Below are 15679 nucleotides of genomic sequence, written 5' to 3'. Positions count from 1 at the left end.
AGTTCTTCCAAAACCACTTTTATCTTTTTGTTTCATTTCACTCTTCTCACAAGCAAAGTTTCGAAAACACTGATACAGCAAGGCCGTGTGCTGTACCCTTCGCCTTTCTTCTACTTGATTTCTCGTTTGCAAATGCTCTGGGGTGCTCTCCTGAACGTTTGTAGAACTCCCAACATAGCAGGCTCAGCTGTGGAGCATGAGACTGAAACAAAAAGCGTGAAGTCATAGGGAGTGAAATTCAAAAGTTAGGTAGGCAGTATTTAAAATTAATGTGCTGCCCACGTTTTTATTATCTTCATTTTTTTGGAATAAAGTGTGTTGACATTTTATTCTTCTGAAATCAGGCAAGCCCAGTTTTTATCAAATTAAAAAGAATAATTTGTGGGAATTATGCGACTGATGTTGATAAGAATGCTGGTCCAGCAGTAGTAAAGAAGCATGTCCCTAGATATCTTTTGGGACAAAGAGCACTCTGATAATACTCATGAACTTTATGCAATACTCAAGACAAGTACAATCCTGCTTACAAAAAGAAACCCCCTTTTCTGTTGAACTGAGCACTGTGATCAGGGATAAAGAACTGAAATTGATTTATGTTAGCACGTGGCTGATCCTTAAGCAGAAACATCCCGAATCGGAGAGTACCTAAGCCCAGGGAATGCCTCAGCTCCCTGCAGCAGGACAGCTCATGTCCAGCAACTTTGCAACCTATGCACCCATAAGCTCGCTCCACTGCAGCTCATGCAACCGGCTGACAGCCTTACAGTAGGACTGCTGGATCGTGCAGGCATGAGCAGCATCACGTTCACACACACGCACAGCGTCAGGGCCAAGGCGCTGCATGCAAACCACAGCCTCGTGAGCACGCAGAGCTGGTGCAGCTCTGTGCACCTCAACATCAACCTGAGGAGAGCCGCCTGACCTCTCGGATGGAGCAGCCCCTTGAGCCATACAGAGGGGAAAAACAAGCGGGAAACTGAAAAAAAAAAGTGACAGAATTGAACAGCAAAGAAACAGCAGAGCCAAAAAGCGCGAAACAGGAAAGCGGCAGTCACACTTGGGCTTTTTTTGTGTGTGTGTGTCCCCCGCCCCCCCAGCAGGGACGGAACTGCTGCAAGCGTAACACAGGCTGTTATCAGCCCCGCGCAGGGGCTGCGGTTTGCTCGCTCTCGCAACCCTCATGCAACCGTCGCTTGTTTTCCGACAAACAGGATGCCTCCATTTCGCCTGGCAGCTTCCCCGTGCTTCGAGGCGAGGGGCAGCCCCGTGCTGTCCCCAGGGGGAGGACTCAGGTGCACCCCAGTAGAGCAGGAGGAGAGCACAGAGCTATCTCCTTCCTGCAGCCCCTGCTAATGGCAAAACAAGAGGCATGTGGTGTGGGCTTGGCTGCATTGGAGAGGGAAGTCTGAGCTTCCATTTTGCTCACTTTTTTATTATTTCACCAAAAAGCAGTTATTACAGTAATGCTTATGAAATGTTTCAGCACATCCAAGCTTCTTGCTCCTCCCAGCCCACCTCCTATTGTGTAGTGGCTGCAGGGAGGGGGATAGTGCTGTATCTTTGCCATGCCGTGTCCCCCGCAGTCAGGATCATGCGACTGGGGCACAACCATTTAGATGGAGATGCAATCAGAGGAACAACAGTCTCCTTTCAGGTGGTTGTAAAGAGTGATAAGGTGTTCCCTGAGTCTCCTCTTCTCCCCACCACTTCCCATCAGACTTGTGCTTCAGACCCATCACAGCTTCTTTGTCCTCCGGACATGCTCCAGGGCCTCCATGTCTTTCTTGCAGTGAGGGGACCAACACTGAACAGAAGTTAGATGCAGGAAAAGCAAAACCCTCTCTATTCTGGTAATTGCATGGCTGAAGGTGAGCCTCTGGTAGCAGAGCTGGAGCCCGCACCAACAGCGGCATAGACTTACTGATGCATCATTTCTCCACACATCCCCCAGGACAGCAACCTCCAGCTTTGCTGCATGCCTGGAGATTCCTGGGCAGTCTCCAAGCTGGACAATCTCCAACTAGGGTGGCCAGGCTGAGTTTCTGCCCTCCCCACTCTGCAGGCACAGGAGGCACTGAGCACCACTAACTTCCAGGATGGTGCTAAGCCAATATGGAGAAACCCTGAACCCGCTGCTTTTCCTGGAGTTGAGATTCTAATGAGCTGAATAAACGTTGTGTCACAAACAGTTTCTCAGCTAATCTTATTTCTTTTTCTGTTCCCGAGTTGCCCACAAACAGCTCATAACACATTCAAGTTAGCCTGCTGCTCAAAAAGTCATCGGAAAACTTTTTTTCCTGGATTTTCTTCATGGTTTGGTATTTGAGCTGCATGGCCCAGTTGTGGCTAGAGACGTACGGTAACTGTGCCCTGAGAGAATGAGCACAATGCTAAGGCATCTTTCTGACAAAAACATCTGCCTAGCCAAATTTACAATTCCAAGTGAACAGGAGATCATGTTGTGCAGTCTGGCTCAGAACTGTAAGACAAAAAAAAAAAAAAAAAAAAAAGGTTCTGCTTCCACTTCTCTCCCCCGACTTCTGATATGATCACTTTTCATGGTTCTTCATCCATAAAAATGAGGATCGTGCTCTTCCCAGAGCTGTTTAAGCAGTTTCTGAAGATGACTGTATTTGATTACTGCCTGTATATCACTTTGGCCCAGTGTATGTCAAACGGAACTGCAAAGCTTTTATCAGCCTGCTTTTCTGTGGAGACAGAGCCTATATGATAGCTTCCACTCCCTCTGTGCTTCCGCTAACTTTTCTGGCTGTGGGCCAACTTCAACTAAATTCCATACAGCAGAAATGGCCTTAAGTTCCTACAGCTTTCCTGAAACACGGCAGTAGCGAAGGTTGGTGTTCCCAGATCCCAAGCACTCATCCAAGAGAGATTTTAGAGATTCCTTGAGAAAAAAACGTGGATCAGATTAAAGCCTTATCAGGTGTCAGAAAACATGGCCACAAGACCCACGTCTATAAGAACCAGTCACCAGCTCTGCCCAGGACAGCATGTCTTGTCTTTTTAAATGCAACAAACGAGATTTTCCTTGAAAGAACACAACAAATTATGAGACGTTTTCCACAACCTGACTGTGGAGAGTACAAACAACCATTTTGGATTTGGAGCATTTGGATTTAATAGAGTTAACATACACAGCAGAGTTAGTTACCTGTGCTGTTTGAGGCAGATCTCTATCCATCTTTATCCTAAGTGCTGCCCCAGCAATTCATTAGCAGCATGATAAGAACATTAATGATGTCACTGATCACATCATTAGCATCTGCCCTGGCTGGATATGCTCCAATTCAAGTTAACTCCCAAGGAAGGATACTACAAATGGCCCATACTAGCAGCCGACGTCAAATGGGGTGAGGCACAGTGACAAGAGGTCCAACATGAATATTCACACAAAAAGCAGCTACTGATGTCACAAGGGCTTTCTGTTTGGATGCACTGATGTTCCCTGCAGAATGCAAGCCAGCATGATTATTGGTCTACTTACTTCTTGTAAGGCACACTGAAAGGTGATGCTGAAGGAAGACAAACGAAAAAAAAAGAAAGATAGAAAAAGAAATCCCACAGGTAGATAAGTACTTGAAAAAGCCTTTTAACTTAATATTCTCACTGCTGTCTATCCACCATGGCGTATCAGAATCCTGGCACAAGCTGCCTGCCAAATTTCACATTTATTAGTATCCGCTGAATGTGAAAATGTAAAAGGCTCTGAGACTACTCTAGAAATACTTCTTCCCACATTTCTTCTTGCTGTCATGCCCCAAACCCACCTCCCAGCTTTGCACTGATTTTGTGACATTATTTAAACTAAACCTGTAGGCTAAATCTCATACAGAGGCCTTCTGGAAGAGCTTGGTATGAGACAAATTGGCAAGAACCCACTGAAACACAAACCCAAGGATCCCATGGGTACCCATGAACAAACTAAATTTGAGATTTCAGAAGAAAATCCAGAAACTTTTATATGTATTCACTATGCATGCTGGAACAGGCTGCCCAGAGAAGTTGTGGATGCCACATCCCTAGAGGTGTTCAAGGCCAGGTTGGATGGGGCCCTGGGCAGCCTGGTTTACTATTAAATGTGGAGATTGGTGGCCCAGCATGCAGCAGGGGGTTGGAGATTCGTGATCCTTGAGGTCCCCTCCAACCCTGGCCATTCTGTGATTCTCTGATTCTGTGAAATACACAATTTGTTGTCCCAGGACTATCCACGGCAGCAACCAAAAGCAGCTAGCTCCTCTGACCCCTTCTGTCCTGTATCTGTGGGGAAAGGCTGATCAAAGGGGGCCGGCACCAGGTGTGAGAGACAGAGCAGGCTGGCTTCTGGCCACCTGTATCCATCTAGTACTAACCAACACAGGAAGCTACCAGGGAAAAAAAGGTTGCTGATTTAATAAGCAGGTAGGGTAGAGGTATGAACAATGGGAGACTTAGTTCAAACATTCTGCTTCTTAAAAAATGAACAAATGCCAGTGGATTATTCTTGGAGCACAAGCTGTGGGAGTGACTGATAGTGCATTATTCATTTTGGGAATGGCTAGCAGAGGCAGCTCAGCACCTGGGGCTCAGATATCAGCAGCTGGGGCAGTGAGCTCTGTCATCCACCGATCCCCTGAAATCACACCAGCTACAACTGCTTGCAGTATACAAACTGGAAAACACAATTCCCAGTGGAAATAGCCCTAACACCCAGAGGTTTGCTGGGGAGAATCTCTGCTGATACAAGGGATTCTACTGCACAATAAAACACTTCTTCCCCTCCTTAGAATCACAGGATCATTAAGGATGGAACAGACCACTAAGATCATCAAGTCCAACCATAAGCCCATCAAACCCATTTTTTCTCCATTCTGACTTTCTCACCCTTTGTTCTGTGCTGGCTTCTGTTCAGCGTTTGCTATGGTTTTTGTTTTTCTTTTTTTGTTTTCTTATTTTTTTTGTATCTATATTCCTTGGCAATCAAATACATGATCCAACTTTTTTTCCTCCTCTGTTTTGCGATAACTGAGGACATTTTGGTGTCTGTATGCCAAAAGGAAGGCTAGGAGCAGAGTTAGCACAGTAAGTCATGCACTAGAAATGTTTGGGTTAATGTGCTCATGGTGAATGTTGCAAACAGCAGCATTTTATAAAAACCTCAATGACAAGGTAGCTTGTTTTCTCACCAAGGAGAAACAAGAGAGGGAAACTACGCTACAGCCAATTATCTCCTAAAATAGGACAGCTAATGCTTTTATATAAGTTATTTTCCTAAATCTGATTTCAATCCCTCTTTGAACAGCAGTTTTCAAATAAGGCATTCTTCAATGCCACAGGAAAAAAAAAAAAAAATATCCAGCAAGGTCTTGCAAAAAGAAGGGTTCAGACCTGAACATGCTAAAGTGTCAAGGCAGAAAGGAACTAAGGGAAGAAGCTAACTCAGCTGTCTTGGCTGCCTCCTCAGAAGCAGTGTTACTCCTGTAAGGCATTGGGGATATAAGGGACTTGTCATTAACAGGGCTGAGAAAGACTTGCTGGAGAAATAAGCAAAGGCTCAATGAGAAACTGTCTGATGGGAAGAGAATAATCCACAAACTTAGGATGAAATTGGTGGTTAAAAACTGTTTACTGGCATTCTTTACTTTTCCCATTAAAACATGAATCTAAGTCACCCTTATTTATATAGGTGCCTGCCTGATGACATAACTTCAACCCATAGGGGAGCCACAAATCCCACTTTATGTTGGTACAGGTCTTGTTATAGCAGGGCACTGTTCCAAATGGAAAGAGACTTAGATAGGTATAAAAGTGTTAATGCTGGCAAAGTTTATTTCTGTGCACTACAGAAAGGAGCACTTCAGGACTACTGGAGCTTTGCTGTTGCATAGTATAAAACAGATGGACTTGAAAATATCAGTACAAATAATACCATCCTTCAAAAGTAGTACTTGAAATTGTTTGGACTGTGTAGGAAACTGTAAAAAAAATGACCTTTTCTTTTGCAATCCCTATTAAAATAAAACACAGCAATAAAAGTTCTGACTGTTACAATAAAACATCAGTGGTTTATTTCAGCACTTCGAAGCTTAAGAGGTTTACTCTATCATTTTTTCCTTTCATCCAGGCAAGTAATTCCTTAGGTTCCACAACAGTGCAACATACTGCAGTCAAAACAGCACATTTCATTGAGGAAAGCAAATCATTTTTATCCAGCGCAGGCAAGTACAGGCAGAATAATCTTGTGTTTGTGTGGAAGACCTGAGTCTTGTGGTCCATCTGCAGATGCTACCAGCTTGTTGGAGGACCCCACACGATACAGCACGACCTCCACAGCAGATGGACAAAGTAGCAGTGAATTTCTTTGCAAAGTGTGTGGTGCATGTGCAGAATGTGTAGAACATAGAAAAGCAATTAAACTACCCTGTATTGCAACAACTGATTCACTGACCCTCATGCAAATGAGGTTAACAAAGTCTTAACTTGAATGTACCTTCTAGCCATGAATTCTGTTACACCCAGCCCATGCAAAACCCCGAGCTCATTTACACATAGGTCCTGAAAAATAGAAGCATTTTACAGAAGTCTAATATTATCTAGTAACTGTGTTGTAAAATAAATTGTACTTCCTACTAACTGGGTGCAGTATGCTCTCTTGTACCAGCACCCTGCAAAAAATGATGTGCAATACTGACAAATGGTCAGCAGCCATGGTGGAACACTGACCACATAGGTCAGACCTCCTCCTCACTGTCTCCTATGGAAAAAAGATTTTCAGGGTTGCTTTCCCAAGCTGTGGTTACACATGTAAGTCCTGTCCCACTAGAGTGCTTCTCTCAGAGGCTCTCCTTACTTCAAGAGGGAATACACCGCCTATCATTCTTACACCCCTGCCATACATGCTATGTGCAAACCAACAGCCACCAACTAGAAAAAGACTCCCAGCTGACACAGAGTTCCTCCCACAGCCACACATAATAGGCCATAAACCATTGTTACACACCAATATTTCCAAGGTAAAAGAGACAGAAACTTTCTATAGTCACAGTTCTGCTAAGTGGAGTCATATGAATTACACCTGCACCTCAAAGCAGTGTTTAATTTAGCCCCTAGGTCAGCACTGGCATTCATAGTTCACCTCCTGTCTTATTCATGACTTCATTCTTGTGTTAGTCTTTGCTCTTGGGAGGACAGACCCAGGCCTTCACAGCTGGTGGCCATTTTGTCACTGCCACTGCTTCTGGGAGGAAACAGGATGTTATCCCAAGCACTGCTTTTTGCTCCTGGCCATGCCTATGAGACGGGTGGAAGCGCAGCTGCAGGCAAGTGGGAGTAAAGCGGTGCTGCCTTGAACCTCTGCCCGTGGCTAATAGCAGTAGTGACAACTGGAGGAGCACCTGCCACCCCCGCACACCAGCACTGAGCACACCTACACATGAGGGTTTGGCGGTGACTTGCATCTGTCGGTGTCACCACATGAGATGGAGGGAAGCTTTCATTTCGCTGTGCCAGACTGCCTTCCACTACCTTTTGGTACCACAGCACATACATAAAGAGAGCCGAGAGCTGACAGGCAAGGAGGCTCATCTGTCCCCTGTGCAGCCTGTGATGCCCTGTTCCAGATGCTCGGCTTGCTCATAGCGCATGCATTTGCTGAAGGTGAGAGCAATGCATGGTGCTACAACAGTGGTGACTGAGCTCTGCATCCCTCAGTGCTTGCTCAAGGCTTCTGTATACACCCTGGGATATTCCCGCTTGGCATGATGCAGGTGAATGCTACAAAGCCAGCTTGAAAAGGCACTTATGAGAGCTGCATGCAGTGCTGGGGAAGTGCAAGACTTTTGCCAGAAGGGATATGGATGCTCATCTGTGCTCCTTCACCCCCAATATTCAAATATTTCACAAATGGGCATCTTTCTTGTCTAAATGCTAAAAGAGGCATTTCACAGGCATTCCAGTGCCTCCCGATAGCACTGGTTTGACAAGGATTGCAAGATTTTCCCTTAGTACAGCTGAGTGAAATGTTTATTGCAAATCACATCCAAACCATCAGGTTGCGAGTTCCCTCATACTGCACTGACGGAAAAGATTTGTATGAGAGTTCAGATTTTCAACTGGCAGCCAAAACTGTACCAAAGGGCAGCTTCCTAGCACATCTCAGTATCACAGCTTCAGCGTGAGACCAGTCAACAGAAAGCACTCTGCAAGAGCAAATACTCAGAAGGCAAAAGAAAAAGCCCCTAGCTCCTGATTTGGGCTGCTTTTGGGTTCACTGGAATCAGAAACTCAAAACAAAAAAACGCAGGCTGAAAAGCCAAGACAGATCAAATGCGGAGAGAATGTTCTCACAGATCTTTGTGAAGTGAAACTACCCAATTTCACGGAGTTTCACTTGCAAGCAGAAGTGGTGAGTCCTGTGGACAGCATTAAGGATGAATTGGAAACACTACCAGGTAGCTCCTACTGGCTCTCTCTGCTGCTCTGCTTTCACAGCCAGGTCTCCTATGCCCTTTCTTTTCTTCCCTAGTTTAAATTGTCTGGACACATCTTTACAGACAGTTCAGCATTTCAGACTATGGTGTAGCTTGGTTACTCATGCCTTGTTGTCAGCTGGGACCTAAGAGGAAGAAAATTGAAAATTGATTACATTGTCAATCCATGTTTTTAATTTCTAGCCTTGTTTCCACTGGCAGCAAGAATAATATGCCCTGCAGGCAGTGTCACTGTGAATATGTCAGTGCTTTCATGGACTTCACCAAGTTAGTGCAGACCTTTATAGGTGCTCTGCTGCTTTAAACTTCAGCACAGTGGTCACCCAGCCCAGTTCATCGATACACTTCATGGAGGAGATATCTAGACTGCTCTTATATTATTTGGGAAGCTGACTCAAGTTTATTCATATATTATCCATTCTCATGGGATGACAGAGGAGGTAACAAAGGTACTGTAATATTTTCTTCTCCTTTTCTCAGACCAGTGAGTCACCTTGCCTGTGGCCTGTCTCTTCCCTCAGCCAGTACCAGATGCTTTGGAGGAAGCCACAATTCATTTTGCAGATGACAGACCAGCTTACATGGGAAGCTTTCTCTCCGAGCTTTAGCAGAGAATAGTTTGTGCTCTGAAATATGGCAGTGAAAGATGAAGGCAGAAATTAACCTTTCAAAAGCTTCTTTCCTTTTTACCTGGCTGGTACATATCAAGAAACTGTTATCTGTTTTTAAGACTTGGCTGATTCATGGATCCTGATAAACTTGGTTCTAATGGCATTGCATGACAATGGAATTACTAGGCTGTAATCATCCACCATTTAAAAAAAAATCTACTCTACACTGCTCCATTGACTGAGCACAGAGAAAGGAATAGGAACAGGTGAGCTGGCTGCCACAGTTGTTTTAGAAAAACAACAACAATAACAACAACAAAGAAAACAAACCAAATAAATAAAATTTGAAAAAAAAACCAACAAAACATCAACTGAGTAAAGACATATTTGCACACTGCAATCTGCAAAAGTACAGAACATGTCAGCATCACATCCCATGGTGCACCCTCCCAAGGCACGGTGCCATACGTTTCCCACCTGTTAGCACAAGCATTTGGCAGAGGTCTTACTAGCTATGTGGGGCATGTGCCATGGCTGCTTTCAGTGTACAAGCCCTTGTCATTTGTAGGAGGAAGACAGATTTCCATACCTTGTCACAGGGGTGAGCAACCTCATGTTATCCCTTAAGGAGGCACGATAGCTGGCAGCTTCTACAAGAGCACTGGCAAGAGGCATTTCCCTTTGCTCTTGAACCTGCTCTGCTTCTCACTTCTGTGTTTCACAACCACATAAGAGGACCTGGTCCCAGTATCCTGCCCAGACCTCAGGCAGCCCCTCCAGGAGTGCAGCTGCTGGGACCAGCGGGGTCCTGCTGTGTGTAGTGGGGTCACACAGTGAGGTGAGTTTCTTCTGTTGGTGGAAAAAGGTCACATTTGGGCATGCCAGTCCCGCATATCTGTAAGCCAATTCTAATCCTGAGTTCATGCTGAGAATGACATCACAGTCCATCACTAAGCTGAGTGTGATTGGTTAAACAGAAGGTTCATTATTTTGGCCTTAGATAAAATCTCCTGATCTTACCGAAGTAATGTATTCATCTCTGTCAGGTACTTCACCCCACCACGTGCTTGACAGGAATTCCTGTGTTTGGGTCTATCAGTGCTTCTCAAGGCTTTTGAGTGAAAAAGACTCAGAGAAGGCTGTGTAAATCTGACAACATTCATGTTTTTTCTTCCAGTAAGCCGTTTTTATGAGCTTTAGTTCAATTTCCCACTCACAAGACGCAGTTAGTATTTTATAATGCTGACACAAATTGACTCTATGCAACAGTTCAGGCAGCCTGCAAATGGATTGGAAAAGCTCCCTCTCTACACAGTCACAACCTAGACTATGCTGTTGCTAAAAGAGCCATTTCTTTCCCTGGGTGAGCAAAAAAAAAAAAGCCTTTCCTAGCACATGGCACTGCTGAGTACTGTGCATCTCCCAGAAGAACATGTTTTTCACAGAGAGCTGGTTCTAGCATGATTACTTCTGCCAGTGTTGCACACCTAGACCTGGTGACACAAGTTGTACTCACAGAGGATGTCTTTCTGCAGTGCTTGATGTCCCACTAGGACCACACAAAAGCTGACACTGGAAACTCTCGTCATAGAGGTAGATGCTTGCTTTGATTTCAGCCTGGGGCTGCACACCCTGCTGAAGGATCACAGAGACAGAGGGAGCTCTATAGAGGAATGAAGCTAACCCTAGGTGGGAAGAGCAGTCACACTGTCCTGCCCTCCACCAGCACCCTCTGCGGATAAGCACCAACTCTAGGATGTTGAACCTACAGAGCCAGACCTGAATAGCAGGGAGCTTCCGGACAGCTCATTTTCCTAACTCACATACAGGTGCTAGGAGCTTTGGGAACAACCTCCCTTCATAAATCCTATCACAAAACAAGTCAGAGCAACCAAAGGGCAGTGAGAAACAATGCGCTTGTATACCAGTGTCTACAGAACCAGGCACAGAAGCCCTTCCAAGCAGGAGGAGCTTCTTGCAATGTTTTTACTTAGCGTGTGCAAATGAAGAGACCCACAATGGCTGATCGCTACAGTGTTAAAACTAAGAATAAAGCACACATGGTGTGTTTTTCCATTCTGTAAAAGTGCTCTGCTGGAGTTTATTTCCATTTGATAAGAAACCAAGAAAATGTTGCACCACAGAGCTTCACTGCCTTGATTAATCAACAAAAAATACTACAAAGGCAAAACTAGGAGCAACCTTCTTTGCATACTGAAATAATTAGACCGTGTAGCAAAAGGGAAAATAAGGAAAGTGCCTTCCTGGAAAATATTATGCTTCATAATATTTAGAACCCCATAAAAAAAAAAAAAAAAAAAAACAAAAACCAATGTTTTTGTAAAAGGACTAATTATGCTGTCTTCTTTTGCAGGCAAAATTGTTAGGAAACCTTACAGAACAGCCTAATGCCTCTAAGAAAAACAAAGACATTATGGGGTTAGTTGTATCATGTAATTATCTAGGCCTCTTTTAGAAATGAAACATGCGCTCTTTAGCACAAGACTCTCCAATGGGTCTTGTTTTGGTCCTCCTATCCAAAAGATACCATTTCTGTGACCCAGTTCATACACACGAAATCACACCCAGCCCCTAATAAAACCAGCGAATCTGTCCTCATCCTACAAACCATGCTTGTGTACGAGTTGAAATGGCAGCCTTGCTGATATGAACCCAGGTTAGAGAAAGGGATCGAGTGATGTTTTATTGAGGGCTGTACCACAACAACAAAACAACCATAAAAAGGCTCTCATTTTGTACTCCTAACACACAGCCCAGGCCATAAACTGAAAGAGGCCATTAGGAAAATGAGGCCATCATTAAAAACAGAGCTGGTAAACATGTAAATGTGTTCAGCACGCAGAGCACATCACTGGAGGTTTCAGTGCAATCCTCATTTCTTTACCTAGTGGCAGAAGCAAGGACCTGGTGTGGTGTGATAGAAAGAGGGCCATATCCTTTGTGGTGTACCACATTCAATTAATATGTCAGGCTTTCTATGTCTATCATTGCTCACAGGGGCTGGAACAATTGTTCTGCTTCCCCGTTCCCTTTCTTTTTTCCCAATTTTCACATAGTACCACGCTAAAAAAAAAGTAATGGATTTCCTTCTCAGAGAACTGCACGGGCTGATAAAGTGAAATCCATGGCAGAATGCAAGTCACTTTTCTCTTTACCTCATAATTTCGGCTAGAGGCAAAAGTGTAATAAATTTTGGCGGGAAAAAAAGAAGAGATGGTTTGGGACATTTCTAATGGCCAGTTTGTGTAAACACTGTTGAGAAATATGGCTGAGAACAATCTGCCCTGGGGATGATTATTTTTCTTGCTCTGAGACCCGAGCATTGCTCTTGTTCTCCCCAGAATTTTGAAATTGTCTGAAGTTCATTTGAGCAAAGACAGGAACAAAAAAGGAACGTTGCAGCTTTCCATGTTAAAACGCAATATTCTTTCACAATGATGAGGCATTTGCTTTATAACCCAACCAAAGCACTCTTGCCCAAGCTCTTCCTGCACTGAACAGCTGCAGTTTCACCTCGCTTGTGCTGGATACCTACCAGGATCTGTACTTAAAGTATCTAATATAATGGGGACCTTGTCCATGAAGGAGTACAGATTACTGCAGTGTTAACAATAAGAGTGCAAGCGGTACTGAGAAAGATAATAATGCCTATACTGAAGCACTGAGGTAATCCACTAGCTGGATTAACCAGCCTTAGCAAATCTAGGCAAGAAAGAATCAGCCCTTGGTCCCCATGCAGTCACTCCCCTGCACTTTAAGGGGCTCCTGCCCGCAGGATGGCCTCAACTGCCCCCAGCCCATCCCACGGGCTGGCTGTATTCTGGCACACTGCAAGTGCTGCCCCATGAGGCTCGCTATTTTTTATTTTATCAGAAGGACAGAATTTCCTCAAGAAGTCTTCCTGTACTACAGATTAAACTGCAAACAGTTGGGTGACTTAAAAAACAACAACAACAACAACAAAAAGCTGACAAAATGCAGGAAGATCCTTCTTGCTACTCTAACAGTATTGCTTCCTTTGCTTGGAAGCAGAGCTGGCAAAACATTAGCACGGTGAGTGCTGGGAGCAGCCAGCTGCCTCCTGCCAAGCCTCCGGCATCTCCCCTTGCAGGCTGGGTGATGCTGTGAGCCAGGATGCTATGAGCCTGCCTGACTCGCACAGCTCACTGCGTTCAGCTCCCCGCTGGCACCAGGAAAAAAAGACGCAGAAAAACTTTCATCACGGGAGGGGGACAAAAAGAAGAAAAGAAAGCAAGGAGAGATGGTGGGTGGGTGCTTTGGCACCCTGCCCTCATCCCATGGCGGTTGGTGGGAGCAGCTCAGGGTTCACAGAGCTGCTGTGACACAGCACCAGGGGCGAGCCTTCCGCATTCCCAACTTGCATATTAATAGGAATAACGCGTGACTCATGCTGACAGCAGCGGCAAGGCCGGGAAGCTGTAGTCTGCAGTTATAAAGAGCTACACAGCGCTGCTGTACCGTGGCATGCTGGCCAAGTCTGATGAGCCGTCTGATGAGCCGTCTGCACGCTGTCATCCGGCAGGCACGGCACTGCAGAAGGGGCTCGGACACTCAGAGGGTGTGCATGGAAGGGGAAAAGTTCAGCTGCATCATGCGCTATTTGGGAAGGCAGTTACAAGAAAGCGAACAAGTTTGTCGTGCCAGTCCCAGGCTCACTCGAATGAATAACCCATGACTGAGCAGCAAGCCTCTGAATATGCTCAGTCACAGTGAAACAAGTCAGATTGCCGGGGTCTGCACTTCATTCCCCTCCCCAGCCCTTACAGGACGACTTCATTTCTCTAGGATTGGTTGCAGCCAATAAATCACAGTCATCAGAGACCTGCGTGGCATCAACAGAAACCCTGAATTTACCCACATCGCTTCTCCGGAGCCATGTGAGTTGCAGCCAACTTTACGCAGGTTTCTGAGCTTTCCCGGCTTCTCCCCAGCGAGTGTGCCTTCACCCAGGCTGATAGCACAGTGTAAGTGAGCCAGCATCACGCTCTGCTGGCTGCCGGCACGAGCCTGCTGCTCGCTCGTGGGGGTGCAGCCTGTAATGGGTGTCGTATGCAGCTGGCTGTCATTTTTCACGGCAGTGGCTCAAAAAGTCATAATTCTGCCAGAAGGAATCAAAAGGGACTTGTGCTACTGCTATTGTATCTGCTTTAATTCATGTGAGCTCCTCAAACAGACTTTGATTTATGAAGAGAAAATTCACAAGCATGCAATGCCTGTTTGAACAGCTTAAATGAGCCCATGTTATAATCTCCTTAATGGATGATAAGTAATAAGGTGGTATTCCTACAAGCTCATATACTAGCTTGAACAAGAACGCCTTGAGGAAAATTGAAGTAGGAAAAAGAATGTACTACAAGAAAGTCCTCAAATTCTCTCCAGACATGCATTTGCTTATGTATGGGATAGTGAAAAGAATATTTAGAAAGTATGAATGGCACTTACCTCTCAAGAAGTGCTGGTAAGAAGGAAGTGAATCAAATACGCTGTTTGAAGCCATTGTTTCCTCTTTAAAACTCACTTTCTCTTTACAGTGAAGGAATATATGATTTCTTCTACCTTGGGAAGTGAAAAAGTGAAAAGAACGGTCATTGTTACCACCCTCTGCCCAGCCATCGTTCTGCTTTATCCCAGTGCCTCTTGAGTAACCCAAAGCAAATAATAAGGTTCTTTTGCTAAAAGAACTCTGAAATTGTTTCTTAAAAAGAAAAAAAAAAAAATAGCGGATCGGTTGTGGTTGATGATGCTTACCACTCTACGAAACTGTGGTTTGCAGTCAAAGCGATTTGCCCTGCCTGCTGACCAATATCCCGGACCCGCTCTTGTGTGACTGCCTCTGTACCCAACTTGTGGTTCTGTGGTTGTTTATGAGGCCCAAAGAAGTGTTTCACACAACCAAAATTACAAATTTAACTGTTCCCCTTTCCATAACCTGCCTCCATTGGTCCCTCTGAGTCACGTGACCTGAGTGATGTCAACTTTCTTTCTTTTTTTTTTTTTTAACTTTCTGAAGTCATGCCCTACCCACTCCACCTGCCCTCCCCGGGGCTGAGCGAGGCAGCCATGGAGGTTGCTGAGGGAGGGAAAAGAGAAATGACTCACCGGCCCGTATGCAGCAGGCGGGCGTGCTGAGCTGGTGCAACGCTGCTTGTTTTGTTGTTTGTGGTTTTTGGAACTACTGATTATTTTGATAGGGATTTCATTGCTGCTTATTCAATAGTAATTCAAAGCTGGGTATTAGTTGGCTGCTGGGGCAGGATGTGTAAGTCCTCCTGTATAATGTTAGGAATCAGCTGTAGGGAAGACCACTGGCTGGGGAAAGTACACTGCAGAGAGGTGTGAGAGAGAGAGTGGATGGAAAGAGAGAGAAAAAAAGAGAGAGGAAAGACAGAAGGACGGAAGGACAGAGGGACGGAAAGATGGAAGGACGGAAGGAAGGAAGGAGGGAAGGAGGGAAGGAAAGAAGGAAGAAAGGAAGAAAGAGGAAGTAAAGAAAGAAAGAAAGAAAGAAAGAAAGAAAGAAAGAAAGAAAGAAAGAAAGAA

The 15679-nt window shown here is 45.0% G+C and overlaps 1 protein-coding gene across 3 annotated transcripts in view; it reads right to left on the bottom strand.

The window, feature by feature from the left end:
* Nucleotides 1–14988, bottom strand: part of RUNX1 (RUNX family transcription factor 1) — a 150359-nt gene extending 135371 nt beyond the window's left edge. For 2 of the 3 annotated variants that reach the window (XM_042867813.1, XM_042867814.1), the window contains exon 1: nucleotides 14582–14774. In XM_042867813.1, coding sequence (XP_042723747.1) covers nucleotides 14582–14636 — 55 coding nt within the window. In that variant the 5' untranslated portion in view covers nucleotides 14637–14774. Of the gene's footprint in view, nucleotides 1–14581; nucleotides 14775–14887 lie in introns of those variants that run through there. The other variant, XM_042867812.1, reaches the window with a different exon arrangement.
* Between the last annotated feature and the right edge of the window lie 691 nt (nucleotides 14989–15679).

Source organism: Lagopus leucura, unplaced genomic scaffold (genome assembly GCF_019238085.1).
Source record: "Lagopus leucura isolate 7727_CA_CO unplaced genomic scaffold, USGS_WTPT01 Super-Scaffold_100001, whole genome shotgun sequence".
Taxonomy (NCBI): domain Eukaryota; kingdom Metazoa; phylum Chordata; class Aves; order Galliformes; family Phasianidae; genus Lagopus; species Lagopus leucura.
The sequence above is the reverse complement of the archived record's forward strand: the minus strand, read 5'-3'. Positions and strand labels throughout refer to the sequence as shown.